This window comes from Centroberyx affinis, unplaced genomic scaffold (genome assembly GCF_046629955.1).
Source record: "Centroberyx affinis isolate AG114_WGS23_722 - 3 ecotype Tasmania unplaced genomic scaffold, CSIRO-AGI_Caff_v1 ptg000127l_1, whole genome shotgun sequence".
In the NCBI taxonomy this organism is placed as follows: domain Eukaryota; kingdom Metazoa; phylum Chordata; class Actinopteri; order Beryciformes; family Berycidae; genus Centroberyx; species Centroberyx affinis.
The window spans coordinates 33,502-55,193 of record NW_027278828.1 but is presented as its reverse complement, the minus strand read 5'-3'; the positions used below and the strand labels follow the sequence as shown (position 1 = coordinate 55,193).

Below are 21,692 nucleotides of genomic sequence, written 5' to 3'. Positions count from 1 at the left end.
ATTCCAAGCATGTCCTTGAAACCGCCATCCAACTGCACTAACATCAAATATCCATCTTATCAGCCTTCCCTATTGTCCCAGAGCTACTTCCATCAACTGTTTGTTTTCTACCCCAATGTCACACACTATTTATCAGTTTTCATATCCTCCACTCCTTTTCTTTCCTCCTATATGAAAAAATTTACCTCCATTCCCCTTTGGGCCCATCTGTTTCAAACCTCAACCATGTCCTCTTCCCCCCTGACTTAATCCATGGGGATGAAGGTGTGTGTGTGTGTGTGTGTGTGGGATGATAAAACATTATTAATCTGCTTTCAGAGTGATCGGAGCATATAATCCCATTTCCCCCTTCAAGCCTCCCCCTCTTTCTTCATTACAAGTCATATCCAAATAACAGTACAGCACATTAACAGTTATTCATAGTGTATAATCTTGGTTTATAAAAGGATTGACAGGGAAAAGGAGGTCGAAAAAGGGGGTTAGGGGGTCAGTGACTGTTGGTGTTGCTGATGACACAAAAATTGCAGAAATACTGAAAGTCATGCATGCAAAGTCCTCAGCAAACCTATTCTTGTATTTGTGCAGGTGCCAGTGGGAGACAATGAGGTCAAAGCTTTGCCCAAATACTGCAGTCTTACGTTGCTAGTGAAAATCTTCCTAAATTTAGGTTTATTAGATAGGTTTATTATCTAGGATAGGATAGGTAACAGTGGAAATTGTCTCAAAGCAGTGCAGCAACCAACATTCAGCTGTATTTAACGTAGCAGACAGTGCAGCAGGTAAAAACTGTTTATCATTTCTGTTATATAAAATGGAGATTGAATCAGTCTGGAGGTGAGATTAATGAATGGAAGTGTTTTGCACGTATTGATGAAGCCAGACAACTCATCACCATTTAGAGCTTTAGGGAAGCTTTAGCATGACACGCAAAATCTGTCTCCAAAATCTGTCTCCGGTACAGCTCCCAAACCTGCACAAAACAGACTGACAAATAAGTCGTCTGGTACATAAGAGTGCATGGGATTCTGTGCACATGTCTGAGAGTGAGTGTGTGTGTGTGTGTGTGTGTGTTTGGGTGAGTGAGACAGAGAAAGGCAGGGAGACATAAATAGACAAAAGGAGAGAGAGAGTGAGAGATAGACAGTAGAAAGAGAGTGGGAAGTCAGGTAACAGCTATAAATGGGATGCTTATCTGTCTGCCTTGTGATTACTGTTGTCTGGGATGACGAAGAAAATGTAGAATAACTGGGATTGGAAAAACATGTCCTGACTATAAATTATGTTTTTTTTCCCTTTCTGCTGGGCTTGAAAATGTCCTTCCCAAAATCAATTTGAATTTAATATGATACACAAGTCCATTTTACACAGCTATTAGTATTTCAACAGTAAATAGACAGTCAAGTATATTCTCTGAGTGTTCAGCTCTAAATGCCTATCATGTGTACCAGCACTCTACTCATTACACAAGTTATCTTTCTCTCTACTGCATCCCGAGCTACTGCAGTCCTTTTTGTGTGGCTCTTACCCAGGTTAGTGTGAAAAATAATGTTTATTTATGTCCGTTTCTGTTCACCGTTACTGGAGCAGTAAATGTATAGAGGAGGAATTGTATGTGACAGGCAGAGAGACGGAGTGTGTCCGAGTGCGTACCCTGCCCCCAGTCTTGCAGTGGTTGTATTTAGTGTGTGTTTCAAGAGCCATATTTTATGTGTTTGCGCTGCATGCCCTAAGTGACACAGATAGGCTGCTGATGTGTGTGGGGGTTGTGGCGGAAACATTTCATCATCTGATGATCATCCCTCCTTCCTCTGTCTCAACTCATCCCTCTTAGCTATCCTTCAGTTTTTTTTTCTCAGGACCATTAACATCTATGTCTTTCCACCCATCTGTCTGTTCATCCATCTATCCGTGCTTCCATCCATCCTTGCATCCATCCATCTTTCCCCTCCCTGAGGCTAGATGCGTACTGTAGACTTCAGTAAGCACATTCTAATGTGTCATCGCAGTGAGTTACCGCACAGTGTGAATGGAGCTCTCCAGTATGGGAGTCTAAATATATGGTGTTTACACCGTGGAGATGGAATGCCTTATCTCAATGCTTCACTTCAAAGATCTGGATGTACTGCGCTACTTTCATCAAGCGCCAGCAGGATAAGGCTTTGTTGCTGAATATAACCGATATCAATCTTTCCGGATACAGATGAGAGAATGAAGGAAGCGGATAGATCAGTCAGAGAGCTAGCTACGAATTGTTTATTGCACTGTATTTGAAGTACACTTTCAGCATAAATCATACCGTCTATGTAATAATGGAAAACACAATAAAGACACAAAATTACTTCATGAAAATCCTCATAAATTATTCCACAAGAAGCCCTTAAGCCCTTGGTCAAGTTCACTGGTGTGCATAGTGGTGTGTGTTACAGTCGTGTTCAAAGTGCATTGCTAGTCCTAAGTGAGAGGTTACTCATTCAGCTGGCACAGCAGAGCTGAGGCTTTGGAGATCCAGTAGTCACTGGGCCGCTTAGACGGAAGCATCACTGTCACCACAAAGTTAGTCGAGTGACCTGGAGGGAGACAGAAATTACGGGTGAGGGAAAGTACAAATGTTGAAACAGTCTCTGCATTATATTGCCTAGTGGTTAGATTGATTGTCCCGGACCCAAAAAGTCAAGAACCAATGTTTGTCCAGCAACATATATTTCCATGCTCCTATCCTGTTTAACTGAGTAAAACAATGAACCCCAACCTGCTCATTCTGTGTAAGCTGCCCTGGATAGGAGTGTCAGATAAATAAAATGAGTTTAAAATAAACTCAATACAGTTTCAAAAGAAACTGAGTTGGCTAGCTAAAAAGCAGCTGCATGCAATTAGGTAAGAATTAGGTAGGTAGGTAATGTCAGGGGAGAATGGGATCAGTTGAAGGAATATCTGCACATTTATACCAGCATAAATAATCAGTGACAACACCAGTTTTATCTGCATCACTACTCTCGCTGATTAGGGTTGGCAATTTCGAACTGGGTATCTTCTAACCATTAGGCCACAGTTGCTGAGTTAAAGCAAACTGCGTATCAAATTTCACAAAATTCATTCATCTACTTTAAAAGACATTTTTGGAATTTCTGGTTTTATGGTTAAAATTTGATCTTTAGCGATAACATTTTGCAGAGAAGAATAAAGATAAAGAAATAAAGGAAGGGATAAAGGAAGGAATGAATAAATAAAGAACAGGGACAATGGTGTGTGCATGTTCCTGTGTGGATCCAGTCTGTACCGGTGGTGGAGAGAGTCCCTGCCCTGGCTGAAGTCTTGTACAGCGGAGCATGGTAGAGCTCAGGTTCAGGCATGTAATTCTGCTGGGGTTCAAAGTGCACCACTGGCAGCATGGCGTTCATCACCCGAGGCAATGCATCCTCTATAACCATGTTGACGTCATCCCAGCGACTACTGTCCATGAACATGCCGTGCACCAGCACGCCATTCTCTGGCTCTGGTAACTGCGGCAACCACAAAGGAAATAAATTAGTGGTCATAGATGCATCAAGATTAGAAATTTCAAACCACAAACATGCAGATGCAGTTTACCTTGCAAAACTAGATCAAATTCCAATAAGTTTACTTGAATTCTTGCACCGTATGCTTTCCAAAGACATATTCAAGTAATTATGGCTCAAAATTTCTCTTCTCTCTGTCACACATTATGGTACACAGTGCATCTCTCTCTCTCTCTCTCTCTCTCCAATGTTTTCCATTGCCAACAAAAACATAACCTCTTCTTTTTAGATGCGAAGCACCTCATGGATCAAGAGAGTAACTCACTCAACATACTTATTCATTCATTCATTCATTTATTCATTCATTAATTCAGTCAAGATTAGCCTATCTGCCCCTAATGGCCGTTGGGAGGCATAGCAATGTCTACAGAGGACACAGTCAACCAGGATCATTCACTCGCTTCCTCGCTTCATTCATTCATTCATTTATTCATTCATTAATTAATTCAGTCACGATTAGCCTATCTGCCCCTAATGGCCATTGGGAGGCATAGCAATGTCTACAGAGGACACAGTGAACCAGGATCATTCACTCGCTTCCTCGCTTCATTCATTCATTTATTCATTCATTTATTAATTCAGTCACGATTAGCCTATCTGCCCCTAATGGCCGTTAGGAGACACAGCAATGTCTACAGAGGACACAGTGAACCAGGATCATTCACTCGCTTTCTCTCTCCAATACTGCTGAACTGTGTCAGGTGATTTGTGTCTATGACAGTGTGTCCATATTCTTTCAGAGGACACGCATACTGCTATTTTAGCTTAAATGAACAGTTAATTTAATTTCACATTCTCTCTAGCAGTTATAAGGGGTGGCAGGATGGTTTAGTGATTAGTGGGGTCATTTCCCAACCTGAGGGCCCGGGTTTGATGCCCTGTGCAGCCAAACCTGTGGAAGTGAGCCATGTACTTAACCTGCTCCAGGGGCACTAGCTGCCTGACTGTGCCCCAACCAGAGGGCATATCCCCTTGGCAGATCAATCAAGTACATCAAAAAAATGTATAAATAAATAAAAAATAAAAATAAAATAGAAATAAAATTCCTTGCTGTGGCGGTCCACCACTGCTGCATAAATATAGACTAAGCACTGCTCTCTTTCCTCCCATATCCATCTAACTCCTCCCAGCCCTTTCCAGTACCTCCTCATCCATGTCCAGCTTGGTGTTGCGGGGCATTGTGCGGAAAGCCTCGCAGACAGCTGCCTGGTCCCTGTATGCCGGCACCATGTTGAAGCGGAAGTTGAGCTCATCTATGGGCAGATTGTAACGCCTGGAATGATTCTGCAGCACCCCTACAAGGCAGGAGGACACAATTGCAAACAAAACTTTTTCAGGATGTAACACTTTGTAGTAGAGGCAGACTATTGTCAAGTCTCAAATTGGAGTTAAGAATAATCCTCAGGAATTGAAAATGAATCACAATATTTTTTTTTACATATATTTGAAAGAATGTTGAGTGTAATTACTATAATGCAAGGGTTCTTAATGTTTTTCAGCCAAGGAGCCATATAGAGTAAATTTAGTCTTGCCCCGCTATTATGGCTCACTAAACGCCAGAAACAGCCCTACGACCCAATTTGTGTCCCAAACCATATTTTTTTTATAAACAATGCTGTTATGTTATACCAGTAAGAAAGCCTTGAGGGAAGAAGAATCCCGAGATCCAGAAAGATTTGGGCTGACCTTGAGTGATCCAACTCTGAGAGAGAGAGAGAGAGAGAGAGAGAGAGAGAGAGAGAGAGAGAGATTAAAGGTATATTTTTAAGTAACAACATTTTTTAATGTTTTGTTTTTGTGTGCAGTGTTGAACAAGTCATGGTGCATTACAGGCATCCTGGTACCACTCAGTGACTCCCATTGAGTGTGGACTGAAAGTTTCACCGGCACAGTGAGGTGGATTCTCTCTTCTGAGGTCCTGAACATGTGCAATATGACACAGTGGTTACCCTTCACTTTATGAGCTAATGTGACTCTCCTGTGTGTGTGAGTGTATGTGTGTGTGTGTGTGCGCGTGTGTGTAAATTTGGGGGATTGTGCAACACAAACGTTCAGACCAGTCTCACGGAAGAACAACTTCAGTCAGGGGAGATGAACCAAATGCAGAGGTGGGGGAGGAGGGGAGTGCAGAGAGAGAGCAAGAGAGAAAGATGAAGATGTAAGAAATGAGTAGAGTAAATGCTAGGGAAGAGAAGAGAGGAATATAAAGACAGTGCAGGAAGAGTAGAGAGAGTAGGAAGATAGCAGCTGTGTGCAGCCTTGTCCTTCTCTTTATGGTGTGCTTAAACATGAATCTCCCATCCCATCACCCGATCAAACTACCCTACATAATGAGCACTGTGTGTGTGTGTGTGTGTGTGTGAGTGTGAGAGAGAGAGAGAGAGAGAGAGAGAGAGAGAGAGAGAGAGAGAGAGAGAGAGAGAGAGAGAGAGAGAGAGAGAGAGAGAGAGAGAGAGGAGAGAGAGAGAGAGAGGAGAGAGAGAGAGAGAGAGAGAGAGAGAGAGAGAGAGAGAGAGAGAGATGCTCTATGCCTCAGGGAAGATCCCACAATGCTCCATGCATTAATAGTGTTTTTCAAACTGTGTTAATGAGATCACACATAAACAAAAACGCACAAACACGTACACACACAGACACACACACACACATATACACACACAGACACACACACACATATACACACACACACACACACACGGACACACACAAACCAATACACACAGCAGTCAGTGTGGGTGGAAGTCAAGTGATACTGAGAGTGAGTTGCTCCTACTCTACACACCATGTCAGCCTGAAAAATATGTTAGGGACCAGTCTGTGTGTGTGTGTGTGTGTGTGTGTGTGTGTGTTTGCGTGTGTGCCATGCATACAAAATACCAAACCTCATTGAACAAGGACGTGGATCCTATTATCATAATTTCTCTCATATGTGTGCGCTCATCTCTGATGGATTCCGATTATTTTCAATGGGCTCTAATAGGACAAATTAGTTTAAAAAGAAAACCTATTTTCACAACTCAGTGTTAGCAGGCACTTCACAAAGACCAACCATGTGTGTGTGTGCTTGTGTGTGAGTGTCTGTTTTCCTTTGTCTGCTTTCCAACCTGTATGAAGGAAGTCCTGAGGGCCAGGTCTCTGACCCAGGAGGCCAGGGGTTTGAGAGAAGGGTAGGCAGAGTTTGCCCAGTAGGTGGGCACCTGGTTGTTGAGGAAGCTGGTGTAGATTCGCTCCATCTCCTCAGACATCACCACCAGACCTGCTACGGCCTTCTGCAGCGTGCTCAGAGACATCTGGGGAACACAACCAGAATCAGGAAATAATAAGGTCGGGGAAACAAAAATAAAAATCTCTATTGGGAAGTTGTGTCTGAAAAATCTAAGCCATGCTGAACAAACTTTCTTCTCAAAGGGACAGTGTGCAGTGCATAAAAAATTTAATTGTGCTGAAACCTTATTTTTCTGTGTTTATCTTTTTGATGCATTATTAGTGGAACAAATGCTAATATCCGTATCTGTATTTATCAGTCAAGCGTGTGTGTGTGTGTCTTGTCTTTCACCCTGAGCACTCTCAGCAGGTTGTTGAATCGGTCTGCTTCCTGGCCCAGCACAGTTGTCAGGGAGCTGAGTCGGCCGTTGTCATCTCGGACAAACAGATTCTCCACCGCCTCATCCATGTCCAGACACTCTGCACAGAGTCAGGCAGACAGACAGGCAGGCAAATAGACAGATAAGTAGACAGGCAGGGAGACAAACCAACACAGGCAGACAGACAGGAATACAGGCGGACAAGCAGACAGACAGGAAAGGAAGCAGGCAGTCAAGATACTGAGATATTAGGTTTTTATGACAGACATTCTGACCAAAATGGATTGTGTGTGTGTGCGCATGTGTGTGTGTGTATATACCAGGTATCTTGGCCAGTATGGAGTCGGCCAGCTCGCACACTATCTCATCGTTGCTTTTAGCTCCATCACGGGCCGAGGAGCGAGGATGAACTTCCAATATGGTGTTGATCAAAGTCATGGTTTCTTGACGCTGCAGAGGCAAACACATACACACACACACACACACACAAAGCATCCTCTTTTGTTGATATTTTACAGTTGCACTCTCATGCTTTCTGAATATTAACAGAATAACGACTTTTATAACCAACCATAAACTCTAGGAACAGTCACTGATTTAATCATAAATAGGCCCATAAACAATGACTTTTAGTAGTTGGACACTTTTATACAGCCCAGACAAACAAATAAGTAAGTAAATAAATAAATAAAAAACACCATCTGCTCGTATAATGACTACAGCATAAAAGTAAATATCATTGTGGTACATCAGCTGTCCAAAGACCTTTGCTTACAACACTTTATGGCTGGGTGCACTGACAAGAACTAGAGGCAAAAACCACAGAAACCATGGGAATGGTGGCACTTTAAACGAAACAAACAAACAAAAAAAAAAAAAAGAAATTAAGAAAAAAAAAGGCAAATTTATGAATGTCTGTGATAATCTGTGACACTCCTAGCAGCAGTGGGTTTTTCAGGGCAGGTCAGAAACGTTGTCCTTTTAATCTTTCGGTGAATAAATGTACGATGTGAGCAATAGTGTGCAGGTTTTACGACTTCTATCCTTTTTTTGTAACATACTCATCACTTATAATAATCATTAATACACATAATATTAGTACTATTCCTCACCTGGAAGGCCAGGTTGGCATTCTCATGCATGCCAAAGATCTCGGGATCATCTATGATGGGCAGACCCTCAATGTACTTCTTATATTGCTCAAGACGGTCTGACTCTGGGGCATAGTAGATACCTTACACACAGGGGAGGGAAACAACGGTTATATTATAATTCCAGGAAAGTATAATGGTTCATCCACAGTAATTGTACTAACCCACACTAGAAAATTGTATTAGGTAAGATCTTACTGTGCATTAGCATGTACAAAAATGAACACAACCATGCATGCATGTCCATAAGCCTGCACAGAAATGCGTGAGCACACACATACACAAATACATATATACTGTATATGTATGGATGAAGATTGAGCAGAACCTGAGGCGGAGTAGGTGTAGCTGCACTCCAGGGTTTGAGGGGAGAAGAAGCCTTTGAGGATGGTCCTGAGGCAGCGCTGGTCCCAGGCATCTGTCACCCTGCCTCCATATGTGATATCACCTGGGGAGACGGGCACAAACATCAACATAACATTGTCAGTCAAATTTCGTGAGCAGTTTGTTAGCAGTGGTGGTTGGGGGGAATTTCGGATTGTTTCCACAACCAACCCTGTTTTAGTCCCAGTTTTGTTTTGACTCTGGACTGCTGCAGTAAACTATTCCTATTTGGAATCGTCATGATAAAACAATATTTGTATACACTATACATTTTGACTGACACTTTCTCTAGCATTGGTGGTACTTTTCTTGCTGTGTTGACCCAACACTACTGAATGAATATCAAGTAAACAAAGTCGGGAGACAGCAAACATGGGCAGAAAGTATGGTTTCACATACTTGTATTACTTTAATGTATCAAAATGTATCTTTATCAGACACTTAAAGTTACAACATACAACTTTTCGCCTTGAGGCAGCGAAATGTATTGTTTCTATTGTCAGTCTCACCCTCCTCCTCCCCAGTTGGTCAAGTTCACACCCAACCCTTGTCACTCATCTTGATGAGGTGTCTACCTTTAAACAGCATCCGGCCTGAGGCTGAGGTAACCAGCATCCGTAAAGAAACTACAGGTGTTAAACGAGCAGACAGCAAATGCAGGCAATTTGCAATTAAAAACAACAAGCAATATTCCCCTGTGTTTTTGAATGGGTCTTGTCTGCCACACGTCCACATCCACAGCGAATGGTATTATACGCCCCAAAATGTCCCAGACATCACTGAAAAGACAATTTCAGGCAAATGGGGGGATTTAGGCATGCGCACACAGAGTCACAGACAGACACAGAATAATAATGTACACTGCCCGTCAAAAGTTTGGGGACACCTTGCTTTTTCTAAATTTTCAAAGTACTATTTGATTTTCTCTCATATTTTTCCATTAAGAAGTAAGAAAAAAATGCTTGCAATGCTTTTGTTAACATAAAATAGCTATTTACTAATACTTTGGATATATTCATTCAATACTTCATGCTTCATGTTCATCAAAGTGTCTTCTGTGGTATTAAGAGAAGGTTTTGCATACCAACCAGCACCACAAACCTCTGGGATGTCCTGCAGAGGCAGGCAGAGCATCTCTGAGGAACGCCTGGAAAAACTGACTTTTTGCATGAAGAAAGTGTGAGCAGCAGTTACAGCTGCTAAGGGATTTTTTTTTAATCAACGTGTAATTTAATTGTTTTATTTCTGTCTTGAGTGGAACCTTATGTCAATCACTCCCACGGGGCAGATCAGAGTCTCGCATCAACACACTTCAGATCATGCTCACAGATTACACACACAGTAGCAAGAAGCTATGGACACCTATAACAAGGAAGAGGCTGGATAACAAGGTTTGTCTTGTTTGCTTAATGCCAAAAAGCAAGAATTAAGTTAAACGCTAGCTGAATATCATTTCACCACAGCTTGATAACGTCAATACCAAATAGCCAGCAGTTGACCGCCATCGTGAATCAGGGACACTTTGCAATAACTTCCCAGCTACAACGCTGTAACTCAACAACAGTAGAGTTTGAGAGAGTGTTGCTACATACATGTTGCTCAGCCATGTGCGGTTGGTGTCAAATTACAACATTGCATCATGTAACAGCCCTGCAACAGCAGGTCAACCAAAATAAGATTTAAGTGATACATTTTAGTCCTCTGTGCTTATTCCCTCCCTACTGATGTTACTGTATTACAACTGATAATTTATTATCAGCATATTAAGGAGGATTATCACAAACCTGGGCTGGGCAACCAGGTTTTAACTCTTGGTAGCCCAGTGGACTACCACCTAAATATATGATTTGTTCACCCCTGGATGACAACATGTAAATTGAGCAGACACTCCCATCTCTGTAATTTTCGAGACTGAGAGAGATCCCTTAGTCCAAAAGCAGGCCTATATATTCAGTAGTAAATGGTGTTCTCCTCTTTGCTGACATGTCCTCTGTAGCAGTGGTTCCCAACCCAGTCCTCAAGGACCCCCTGTCCTGCAAGTTTTTATTCCATCTTTACTCTTGCACACCTGATCCCACTGGGGCCTACACACTTTCATGCTGCTCTGTTCAGGTAGATCTGTCTCTACCAATCAGCATTAAGACCTTAACTGGATCAGGTGCGCAAGAGTAGAGCTGGAACCAATACTTGCATGAAAAGGGGTCCTTGAGGACTGGGTTGGGAAACACTGCTCTGTAGTGATGCATGGCACAGGGGAGCAGACACCACAGTGGCTGGTAGGCAATAACAGGTTGGAAAGAGGGATCATGGAGAGTGACGAGCGGAGGTAGAATGTCAAAAAAGTTAGGCGCAGAAAGACAAAAAATAGGAAATGTGAAAAGAGAAACATGGTTGGAGGGTACAGACTACCAAAAGAGCAAAAATAAAGGTGAATCTAAAAACATAATTTAATCTAACATTTTTTCTGCAAAGATATAATGTTATGTGAGAGGGAGGGGGTGAAAGATCAGGTAAATCTCTGCTGGAGCCTTTAGTATGCTGCAGGCGTGGGAAAGCCAGCGGAACCTCTCTGCCTAGCGCTCTGAATCATCGCACCAAAAGAGAGGGACCGCTCCTTCAAAAAGAGGAAAGGCAATATCATGCTCGGTTTGAGCCTAAATGATTTCCCTCAAAGAGCGTGTTGCTCTGGCACAGAAGGACCGTCTGAATTAAGGATTAAACTAATAGCATAGAAGAGTGAATAACAACAATGAGAGACATCAATTTGCGTTGAGTTGTGCGCTCCAGTGAGATTGAACGGTGCACATTATCATTTGAAGGTGTAACTGAAAACCAAATAAGGGAAACAAATGTTTTAGAGATATGACACTTTTTTTTCTAAATGAAGGGGTTCCCTCTTCTCTACATAAAATTGCTCTCCTTCAAAGATGCTTTACTAACAACTTCGAAGATGTCTGTGATTTCAATCTCGTTTCACTCTCACTCACAAATTCCATGTGTGGGTGTGACCATATACAGACCAACACATGTGTTTGTATTACTAAACATGTACACATTCCCTCTGTCAATATTCTACACAAACTAACATACATACACTCACCTAATGCATACATACTGTTGACAGGGAAGTTTTTCTGTCTTGTCGATACTTTTCCCAAGTCATTTGACTTGACCTTCCTTAATATATATTCTAAGCCTTGAAATCTCCCTCAGTCAGAATAATATATGGTTGTTCAATGGCAAGACACGACAGTAGTCAAGCTTTGCTGGGCAACTTTGTTTTATATTGCCCTTGTGCGTTCAGGAGGAAAAACGTCACTTTTTTTCCGAAGAGTTTTAACATACAGAATTTCCAATGGAATAATACTATTATGGAAATTATAGGCTACATTTGCATTATCTAAGTTTAATTTTTCAAACGGGTAACCAAGTAGCCGGACAATTGTTTACATCCCTAGAACTGGCAAAATGTCCTAGCTTTGGATGTCTTTCTATCCTTGTGAGGATGTTTGGTGCCCATGAGGGTAGAAGTACCACTCCATATTTACTCACAAACTTTTTCAATAGCCCAAGGTTCACTGATACTGCATATGCAGATTTTTCTAATCACCAAGCCATTATATAGTAAAGACCTGTGGGCTGCCCTGACTGAACATCTCAGTAGCCACAAGTACTGTGATGAATAATGTAGCTCTACTGACAGACCTCCAGACACACACACACACACACACACACACACACACACACACACACACACACACACACACTCATATAAGTATGCCTGCATCCATCTGCATACACACCCCCTGACACACAGGTCCACAAGCATCTGCACACGCACAGACACACACATATGTGCAAAAATACACACACACACACTCATCCCTTTGTGTAGGCTGCCCTACCTGTGATGTAGATGAGAGCGTCCCAGGGGATGGAGCCGTCCCGGCAGTAGAGGTTGAGGTTGAGAAGGGCACACTCCCTGTCACTGTCATTGAACTCATAGCGGATGTTCCAGCCCAGAGGACCAAACTTTTTCCGCTCCTAAGATACGCACATACAAATCAAACAAATGTCGACCTAGATGGGCAGGCACACAACAACACAGACGCACACAAAAATACATGCATACAGACAAGGGAGTAAAACACTTCACAACACACAAGTAGCAATGAGAGAGAGAGAGAGAAAGAGAGAGAGAGAGAGAGAGAGAGAGTATTTATGTATGTGTGTGTGTCTGTGCACGTATATGTGTGTGACCTGGATGATGGCATGGAAAAAGCAGATTCCAAAAACGATCTTCCTCCACTGGCGTCCCAGAATGTGGTCTTCAAAGAAGTTGCTGGAGATTTCTGTGAAGGCCCGCCGCATGTTGGCTCGCAGGCCTTTGGGGGGCTCATTAGTCACCTGGCAACCACAACACAGAGACACACAGGGCTAGATACCTACTATTGACAAGACCACAGTGACTCAGAATGCCAAGAAACTTGGTGTGACACTAGACAACCAACTGTCATGTCAGGCCCACATTGCAGCCACAACCCGATCCTGTAGATTTGCACTCTACAAGATCAAGACCAAATCAAATCAAACCCTTCCTCACCATGGACTTAGCCTAGCTCCCTGTTTAAGCTTTGGTCATCCCTCATTTGGATTACTGCAACTCCCTCCTAGATAGTGTCCCAAAATACTCACTCTAGCCCCTCCAACTCATCCAGAATGCTGCAGCATGCCACTTTTTCAACCCAAATTCTCCCATATGTCACATACTTCTCCTACAGTCCCTCCACTGGCTGCCTGTGGTTGCTTGTATCGAACTGAAAACCCTGGTGCTGTTGTACAAGCCAAAATGAATGTATTCAGCATGGCAGATACTCAAAATGTCTGAAACTCCATACAGCTATGATATTGTAAAAATTCTACATTTGCCTTGGTATGGTGTTAACGATTTTTATCAACTGTAATGTGTTACCGGAATAAAAAAAATAAATATAATACATAAATAAATAACTAAATAACTAAGTAAATAAATAAGTTCCCTTCCCTTTAAGTTCAAGTTCCTTTTAGTGCCACACAGCCAGGCAATACTGACCACTGAAATACTGTGTGCATTGAATATTAACACTGCCTTTTAGGAACAGGACCAGGTTTTGCTCTTTGTGAATTATGATTACAATCCATACCATCTGTCATATAACCTCCCAGTAACAGCAATGCAAATCGCATCCATTTAGCCTTTCTACTTACAGACTACCTCATCCCAATAGACATAACTATAATGCCATTATGAAATGCCTCAGCATACTACCATGCATCTGCTTTAGACAGTTAAATGAGAACCTATAATGAGGTCCTATTTGTGATTAATAAGCACTCCTGAAACTACCATCTCCAGAATACAGAGCAGTATGGAAGTGCAATATTAATAGTCTTCTGGAAAGACGCAATATGTATAATCTGTACGTTTCCCCAACCCCAGTCTAAGAATATGTTCTACTCAGCATGAAATTTAGAGCAGTTACTTTCAGGGCGGGTGGGTGTGTTGTGTGCGCATGTTCGCATCTTAACAGCCATGTGTGACTGCAGAATGCTTACTGGTGAAAATGCAGATTTGCACAAAGTCATGAACTGAGACTGAACTTTTTGACAATGTGAATGCACCAAATCCCTTCATATGGGGAACATTAGTCCTGGAGAGCAGTCTTTGAGATTCTTTGAGAGTGTATTGAATTGAAGTGAGGATAGAGTGTTTTTGTTTGTTTGTGTGTGTGTGTGTGTGTGTGTGCGTGTGTGTACACGAGTATGATTACCTTGACAGAGTTCTGGAGCACTGTGACGGGAAGACTTTGGTAGGCATGGAGCTGAGAAACAGACGGAAGTCCTCATGGATTGACATGTCTACATAGGAACAGAGAGGAAAATTATTATCATACAAACCTACCCATGAGTGTATAACCAGAAACATTAATTCAGGTATTAATTAACAAATAGACACACGCGCACGTATCATCTCACAGACACATGTAGGTGTAGCTGTAGCAGTGTGTGTTTGCGTGTGGAGGTGTGTCTGTATGTGTACATACATGTGTCTGTGCATGTGTATAATAATAATAATAATCAAAACAAATGTTACAAAGTGCTTCACACAAACAAATCAAAACAAAAGGTGATAAAAGCAAAGTGAGGATAGAACATAAAACCATAGTCACACCAAGTTCATCAGATAAAATGTCATAAAACATGTTTACATTAAAGGAAGGCACTGAGTTTGCCAGCCTGATCTCCTGATACCAAGCCATTAAATGAGTATTCTCATTTAGCCTGTCCCACCCTGTTCTACACCACAGAACTGCTAATGAATTGACTCACCATGACCCTCCTCAACTCTCACCCAACAACAACTTTGCAGCCTGGGTTGAACTATGAAAATTAGCAGCCTTTAGTGAGACACACACACACACGCACACACACACACACACACACACACACCAGGCGACACACACACACTGCGAGACATTGTCCCTGCTGCTACTGCTGTACCTCCAGTGCTAATCATGAACAAGACTGACCCCCTTCCCTCTATTTGTGTGTGTTCTACCCAATGTGTAAAGCATTATACATTGTCCAAATTTTGTGGGAAAAACGAAACACACGCCACACAGGCACATGTTGGATAATGGATGTTGCGTTGCTAGCTGTCCAACAAATTTACATTATCACAAAATGAATGTTTCTCAAATAAGACTGGGTGTGCCTCGCGATGGCTGGGCAATTCTGGTTCTATAGTAAATGGACTATGTTCTGAAGAATTCTTGTCCATGTTTAATGTTATTCTAGCACTGCTAACAGTTAAATTTGGCTTATTCAAATGGTGGACATATTATATATATGTGGAAAATACTAACGCGACGGCATATTTTTAGCGGTTGCTTCATCACATATCACGTACATAGAAATTCTAAAACAGGAACAATCTAAGTCTCAAGGGTAATGCAATAGCGCAGCAAGCATGCAATAAAAAGTGGGACAGTGGCTACATCTGTAATTGGTATCATGAAATGTCTGCTGGGCCCTTGTGTGATCATGTGTGAGCTAAGTGGTTGTGTGCATGTGTCACGTTACCAGGCTCAGTGAAGGTCTTGATGAGCTCCTCCATGGCTAACATCCAGGAGACGGCCAAGTGACAGTTCTGCAGGAAGACCCAGTTGCCGCTCTTCAGTGCTTTTAGGATCATCTTCTCTGCTATAGGCCCCTGGCCTTGGCCCAACGAGATGGACTTAACCCTGAGAGATAGTGAGGGGTTATTGACTCTCTCCCCTGTGATCGCATCTCTGCCATTCTGATTGTCATACCAAATTCTTTCATCTAATTTGCACCCTAGAGGCATTTGTACTAGTGCCAAACAATGAAGTTGCTGAATGGGGGCCAGACAGGAGATTTCAACCTCTTGGTGGCTTTGGCACTGATCTTAACTTTTCTCTTCAATCAATCTAGATTATATATTGGCCGCAATAGAAAAAACAAATGTCATAAAAAATGTTGCTCGCTGTAATCATTGACAAAATTGTCCTACTACATTTAGTCAAAATTAGGGATACACCGATATGTTTTTTTGAGGCCAATACTGATTTCCAATATTTTCCCACCCATATCAGCAGATACCAATATGCATTTTGTAAGAGTCTTAGTACAAATGCAGGTGCAAAACAGGTTAAACTTTTCAGCTGGTTAAGATAACTAAGTGTTTTTTCAATAAAAGACCAAGGTCACAAACATGACAATTCCACAATTGACCAAAAATTGGCAGAAAAAATAATATCGGACTGATAACGATATTGCATTTTGAAGCTGAAATCAATACCAATAGTCTGCCGATATATTGGTGCATGGCTACACAAAATGCTTCCTTTGTATGGGGATGAATATAGGTGTTAAAGGTCGCATTTAGGGCCATAAGGTGACATGGGGATGTACCTTCCTTACCACTCGCCTGAGCATGAAACAGCTTTGTTGCCAATACAGGGTGTGAAACTGATTTGTCCAGTGATCCCTGACCCAGAAGAATCTCTGCAGAGGTATGCATGAAAGGCCTCAACAGAATGCTTTGGTAAAATTGGCAGAAGCCAAAGCTGAAGGGATTTTGGGTAGACTTAATTTTTTTGGCTCCAAGTACAGTAATGCTGCAGCAGACGTGCTTTGTGACTCATCTTTGGCTTCTCCATCTTCAAAATCTTTATGTCTGACATAAACCCAAACAAATAGGTTCAACCATGGTCGAGACATTAGGAGAGGGCAGGGTCAGAATGTACCACATAGAAATGGTAAAACAGACCAGTCTCTGGGGAGGCAGGGTATAAAAAACACTCCAACCATATGTTTCAATCCTTCCTCCCTGCTCCTCTTCTCCCGTCTCCATCTGTCCCCCTCTTTTACCCATCCAGGTAGGCAATCTGCTGAAAGGCGTCCAAGTACTTAAGGACTCCTCCCTCTCTCCATGCAGCTATCCCTTGCTTTTCTCACCACTCCTCACTTTTCCATGTTGCCTGCCACTGCCTGAGATTTTTCCTTTATACATTTTCCTCCATGCTGTCTCCCCAGCCAAACCCCATTCCTCCATCCCAACTGCCCCTCTACTTTCTTTACCTGTCAAGGCAGCCTCTCTCTTTAGCGAAGCGCTGGAAGGCACCCATGGGGTCTGATCCTGTGCTGAGGATGAAGACCAGTGGGGTGGAGGGGGACATGTCATTGTACAGAGTGGCAAGGTCCACTGGGGGGTTTTCCACAAACTGCTTCCCCAGACTGACGATCACAAACTCTGTAGCGGCAAACACCACCTGGACAGTAGAGAGGGAGCAAGGTAAATAATGGAATAATAGGACAAACAGGACAGATAATAGCAAGTGAGACAGGTGAGAGTAAGTCAGTGCATGGGAGAAAGAGTGTGAGAGACAGAACAAGAAGGTGGGAAGACAAGGTAAATTGAGAGAGTGACAAAGTAAGAGAAAAGGCAAGAGGGGCAGAAAAAGAGACAGAGAGATCAGAAGCAAGGGAGGGTGAGTGAGACAGCAATGGGAAAGATACTGATAATAAGAGGGGTTATAAATAGAGATAAAATGAAATGGGTGAATGGGCAACCTGAATGTTTTTATCAACTGTGCACATCGCTGCACAGCCTAGGGCTTTATTTTCAAAGATCCAATACACATAATAATGAGAAAAAAAAAAGAACACAGCTGTTCACCGCTTTGAACATGCTCGTGAAAATGACACTAAGCTATCCTTCAAATGTAAACACACATATACAAGATACATATCCTTCCATAGCCCTCATCTCGTCTTACCTTCTCTTCCATAAAGCTCTTGATAAGGACTAGTTTCTGGAAGGTCCCCAACCTCTCATTCCAGTGGCCCCTGATCCTATTCTCCTCCTCCACCTCTTTGGTCTCCCATACAGGAGGCAACTCCGACATGTAGCCCTCCCAGCTCTCTGGGTTAATGGATGCTTGCAAACGCCCTAGAGGAGAGGACACACATTTGATGCTGCACAAATCTTCATACATCTTTTATAAGGCCTTCCAAATGTATGTAGAGATCATGGTAGAATGGTTAGCATACCTAGACTGGACAGCGATGTGATGTGTATGAGGAAGGATCCTAGCTAGGTCAGTCACTCTGTTAATGCTCTAGTTTATATACATAGCAGGAAAGTGATGGCCTGTATAAATGGATCCTGGCTAGATCAGCCAGGAAGATAACACTAGGATTAGGATACCTAGGCTGATGTGGATATGGGTTCTGGTGATCTCCTTGGAGATGCCTTTGAAGCAGGGCAGTGTGTCCTCCAGCTCACAGCATGTCTGCCAGAAGAAGTCACTGAGCCATGGCACATCTGGCTGTTCTGAATACTCCTGGGAGATGGAGGAACGGAGTGGAGAACAATAGAAGAGAGAGAGAAAGAGGCAGGTGAAAGAAGGGGTAAGATCATGGGTAGCGAGGCGGCGAAGACGGTATAAAAAGCGAGTATGTAAAAAAAAGAGAGTGAATGAAGGTGATAAGAAAGTATGGTGGATTCAATACATATTGTTGGGGAATGGATAGTCACGGATGAAGATGTTGGGAGGTATGGACACACGACAGAAAAAATGAGAGAAGCATATGAAGTATTTGGAGGGGAAGCGGAGGTGATGGATGGATCGAAGATGAGAGGCGAAAGTAGGAGATAGGAGGATGCAAAGGTGAAGGAGAAGAAAAGGTGACAGCATTAGAATGAGGATCACGATTGCTGAGAAGGAACCTGTAGGCCACTGTCAGGAATAGGCCCATCACTTTCCCTTACCTCCGCCAGCCTAATGCCATATAAATGAGAGTCAAATGGTGGGTGGATATAGGAGTACACCCCTGGGTGGCCCTGACTAATCTATATTGTGGTCTCACAACTATCTTAACTCATCAATAAAACCAGTGCTAAAACTCAAAAGTCATTCTTCGATTCATTGCTTCGTCCTACCCTTTCCCTTCTCTTTTGTTCAGACCAATGGTTCCTTAGCTGCACGCCCTTCTGCTCCACTGTGTTTTGAGAGGGAAGAGAAGAATTAAAGAGGGAGAGAGAGAGAGAGAGAGAGAGAGAGAGAGAGAGACAGAGTGAGAGAGAGAGAGAGAGAGAGAGAGAGAGAGAGAGAGACAGAGAGATAGAGTGAGAGAGAGAAATAAAGACATAAAGAGAGAGAGTGGGAGGGGGTGTCAAGAGGAAACCATTGAAATTCAAGTCCAGCAGTTAACACAACTCCTCTGGGCTGCATTGGCTGTCAGGAATCGTAAATAAAACCAAAAAGTATAAGCAAGTTGTCAGTAGATACTGATCTGAGGTCAGGTTTGATGTCCCCCATGTCTAAAGGTTGGTGCTTGATCCCAGATCTGTGCCCCCAGGGGCCCTGTGTTTGACTTGAGGGACTAAGGCTTTGGCATTGATTTCACAGACAAGGGGCTATTAGCATGCTACACGCAGGCTGTATGGATTATCAGTCTCTCTCTTTCTCAGTAGTATTTATTTGTCAGCCTCTCTACAGAATGCCTTTCTCATTCCTTCTTATGTCTCTCTCTCTCTCTCTCTCTTTCTTTCTGTGTGTGTTTCCATCTGTCTCAGTTGTTCCTCAGCAACCAGCCGACCAAGAGAGAGACTGACTGCCACTCCGTAACAAAGGATATATTTTTCCTATCAACTGAATCCCTAGATGAGAGGGAGAGAGAATGAAGATATTGCCTAGTGGGCGACGGGACAAACAGAAGGGATTTTTTTAGAGGGGAAAATGCAATGGCTCCTGGCTTATCTGCAAGGAGAGGGTCCAGCCAACAAACTGTAACAAATTTCTCTATTTCCTTGTAATTATAAGAATACCTGGGAGTTAATAAAGATGGAAAAACATTGTTTTTCAATTACACCTCATGACATGGTTAAGAATGGACAGTTATCTCTGTATTGCTACTGGCAATCGAGCCTCAGCACTTTTGATTTGTTCAGCCTTCAACGACCAACTCTGTAAATTACTGACAGCTGGCCATTCTGGCATATTATAACTCTGATAATTTGAACTGACAACTCAGTCATTCTTTTTCTCAACAACTTTGCCCTTTTCACCCCCTAAACACTATGACTGCAAAATTGACATGTGAAAACCTTGTAAGTCTAATTTTGTGGTTTTCATTTCTTTACCTTATATAAATTGTCAGTTTACATGGTTCTTTATGAACTAAGCAATTCATTTTCAATACCCACGGAATCCATGAAAACCAAAAGCTGAGTATTTAGAGATACAAAGTTTTCATCTGACACAGCAATATTTTTCCCCATAATCAGCATGGACTCTCTGACATCCCAATCGATTCCCTGCCCCACCTTATCCAAGGCAGCAGACCCTCTTAGGAAATGCTGCCACTCAGCATCGGAGACTTCACCACGCTGCTTCATGATCTCCGCACATAGCATGAAGCTATAGATGGTCTTGTGCTGCTCGAAGAGGCCACGTGACACGTTGATGTAGGAGGTGAGCAGAGTCTGATCCAGCAGGATCTGGAGACGCTCCTCCAGCACACTGCTCTTCTCTGATGTCTCAATGGTGGAGTTAAACAGCTGGGAGGGAGAGCGGGAATGAACGAGACAGGGAAAGGAAGGACATTCCAGAAAGAGACAATGAGATACAGAAGAGAAAGACAATGACAATAGAATCTTGTTATTTGCAAAGGCTAACTTGATCTGGCTTGACAGTGGTTTTACACTCATCTCATGATGCCGTGCATCAGGAGATGAATGGATTTAAAACCTTTTCACAATGTGTCCCCTCTTAAACTTTATGGTTGTAAAGATTTGGCCAGAAAGCTACCATTTTAATCCCTGTCTATGGGTTGTAAAAAAAAGAACCCTGGTTGATTTCTCTCACCTGTTTGAAGTACTTGAGGGAGAACTGATACATGGGATCGATCTCAGAGAGACTGGCGATAACAAAGTACAAGACAGAGCCACGGGTGGCCACGGGCCGGTAGCGCTCCCTCGCCGAGTTGATCATCAGCTCAGTGGCCTCCGCCTCCTCCAGACGATGCTTTATGGCCTCCGATGTGACCTGAGGAATGATGGAGACAGAGAGAAAAAGGACAGAGGAACAGAGGGAGAGGAATGACAGACAGAGAAAAGGGAAAAGGAGAGAGGCATCAAGAATAGGACAATAGGAGAAAAAAGAGAAAATTCCAGGAAATAAATTAGATTTTGACACACCTGTGATGATAGGGGACACCATGAACCTCTATGTGACCTAAGACCAACCTTTGACTCCTGCAGGGTCTGAACCAGCTCCTCATTGTCCAGTATATTGCCCTCGGAGGTGAAGAGAAGCTTAAGGATGCGGTCTTCGATGGCTTTCAGCTGGTTGCGGTCGGCGTTGATGCACACAATCAGCTCATTCCTCTGTTCCTCAAGGTGTGGACTCTCCAAACGCACCACATCACTGGGGAGAGGGAGAGGTGAT

The 21,692-nt window shown here is 42.8% G+C and overlaps 1 protein-coding gene across 1 annotated transcript in view; it reads right to left on the bottom strand.

The window, feature by feature from the left end:
• Positions 1-2,463: 2,463 nt before the first annotated feature.
• dnah6 (dynein, axonemal, heavy chain 6) overlaps positions 2,464-21,692 on the bottom strand; it is a gene marked incomplete at its 5' end in the record, with an annotated part of 52,727 nt that continues 33,498 nt past the window's right edge. The window contains 20 exon segments of the mRNA XM_071529647.1: positions 2,464-2,567; positions 3,278-3,500; positions 4,701-4,852; positions 5,187-5,259; positions 6,662-6,847; positions 7,114-7,241; positions 7,462-7,591; positions 8,254-8,375; positions 8,621-8,740; positions 12,582-12,720; positions 12,937-13,083; positions 14,487-14,512; positions 14,515-14,574; positions 15,799-15,959; positions 17,320-17,510; positions 18,018-18,190; positions 18,449-18,584; positions 20,570-20,803; positions 21,111-21,290; positions 21,491-21,671. Coding sequence (XP_071385748.1) covers positions 2,464-2,567; positions 3,278-3,500; positions 4,701-4,852; positions 5,187-5,259; positions 6,662-6,847; positions 7,114-7,241; positions 7,462-7,591; positions 8,254-8,375; positions 8,621-8,740; positions 12,582-12,720; positions 12,937-13,083; positions 14,487-14,512; positions 14,515-14,574; positions 15,799-15,959; positions 17,320-17,510; positions 18,018-18,190; positions 18,449-18,584; positions 20,570-20,803; positions 21,111-21,290; positions 21,491-21,671 — 2,866 coding nt within the window.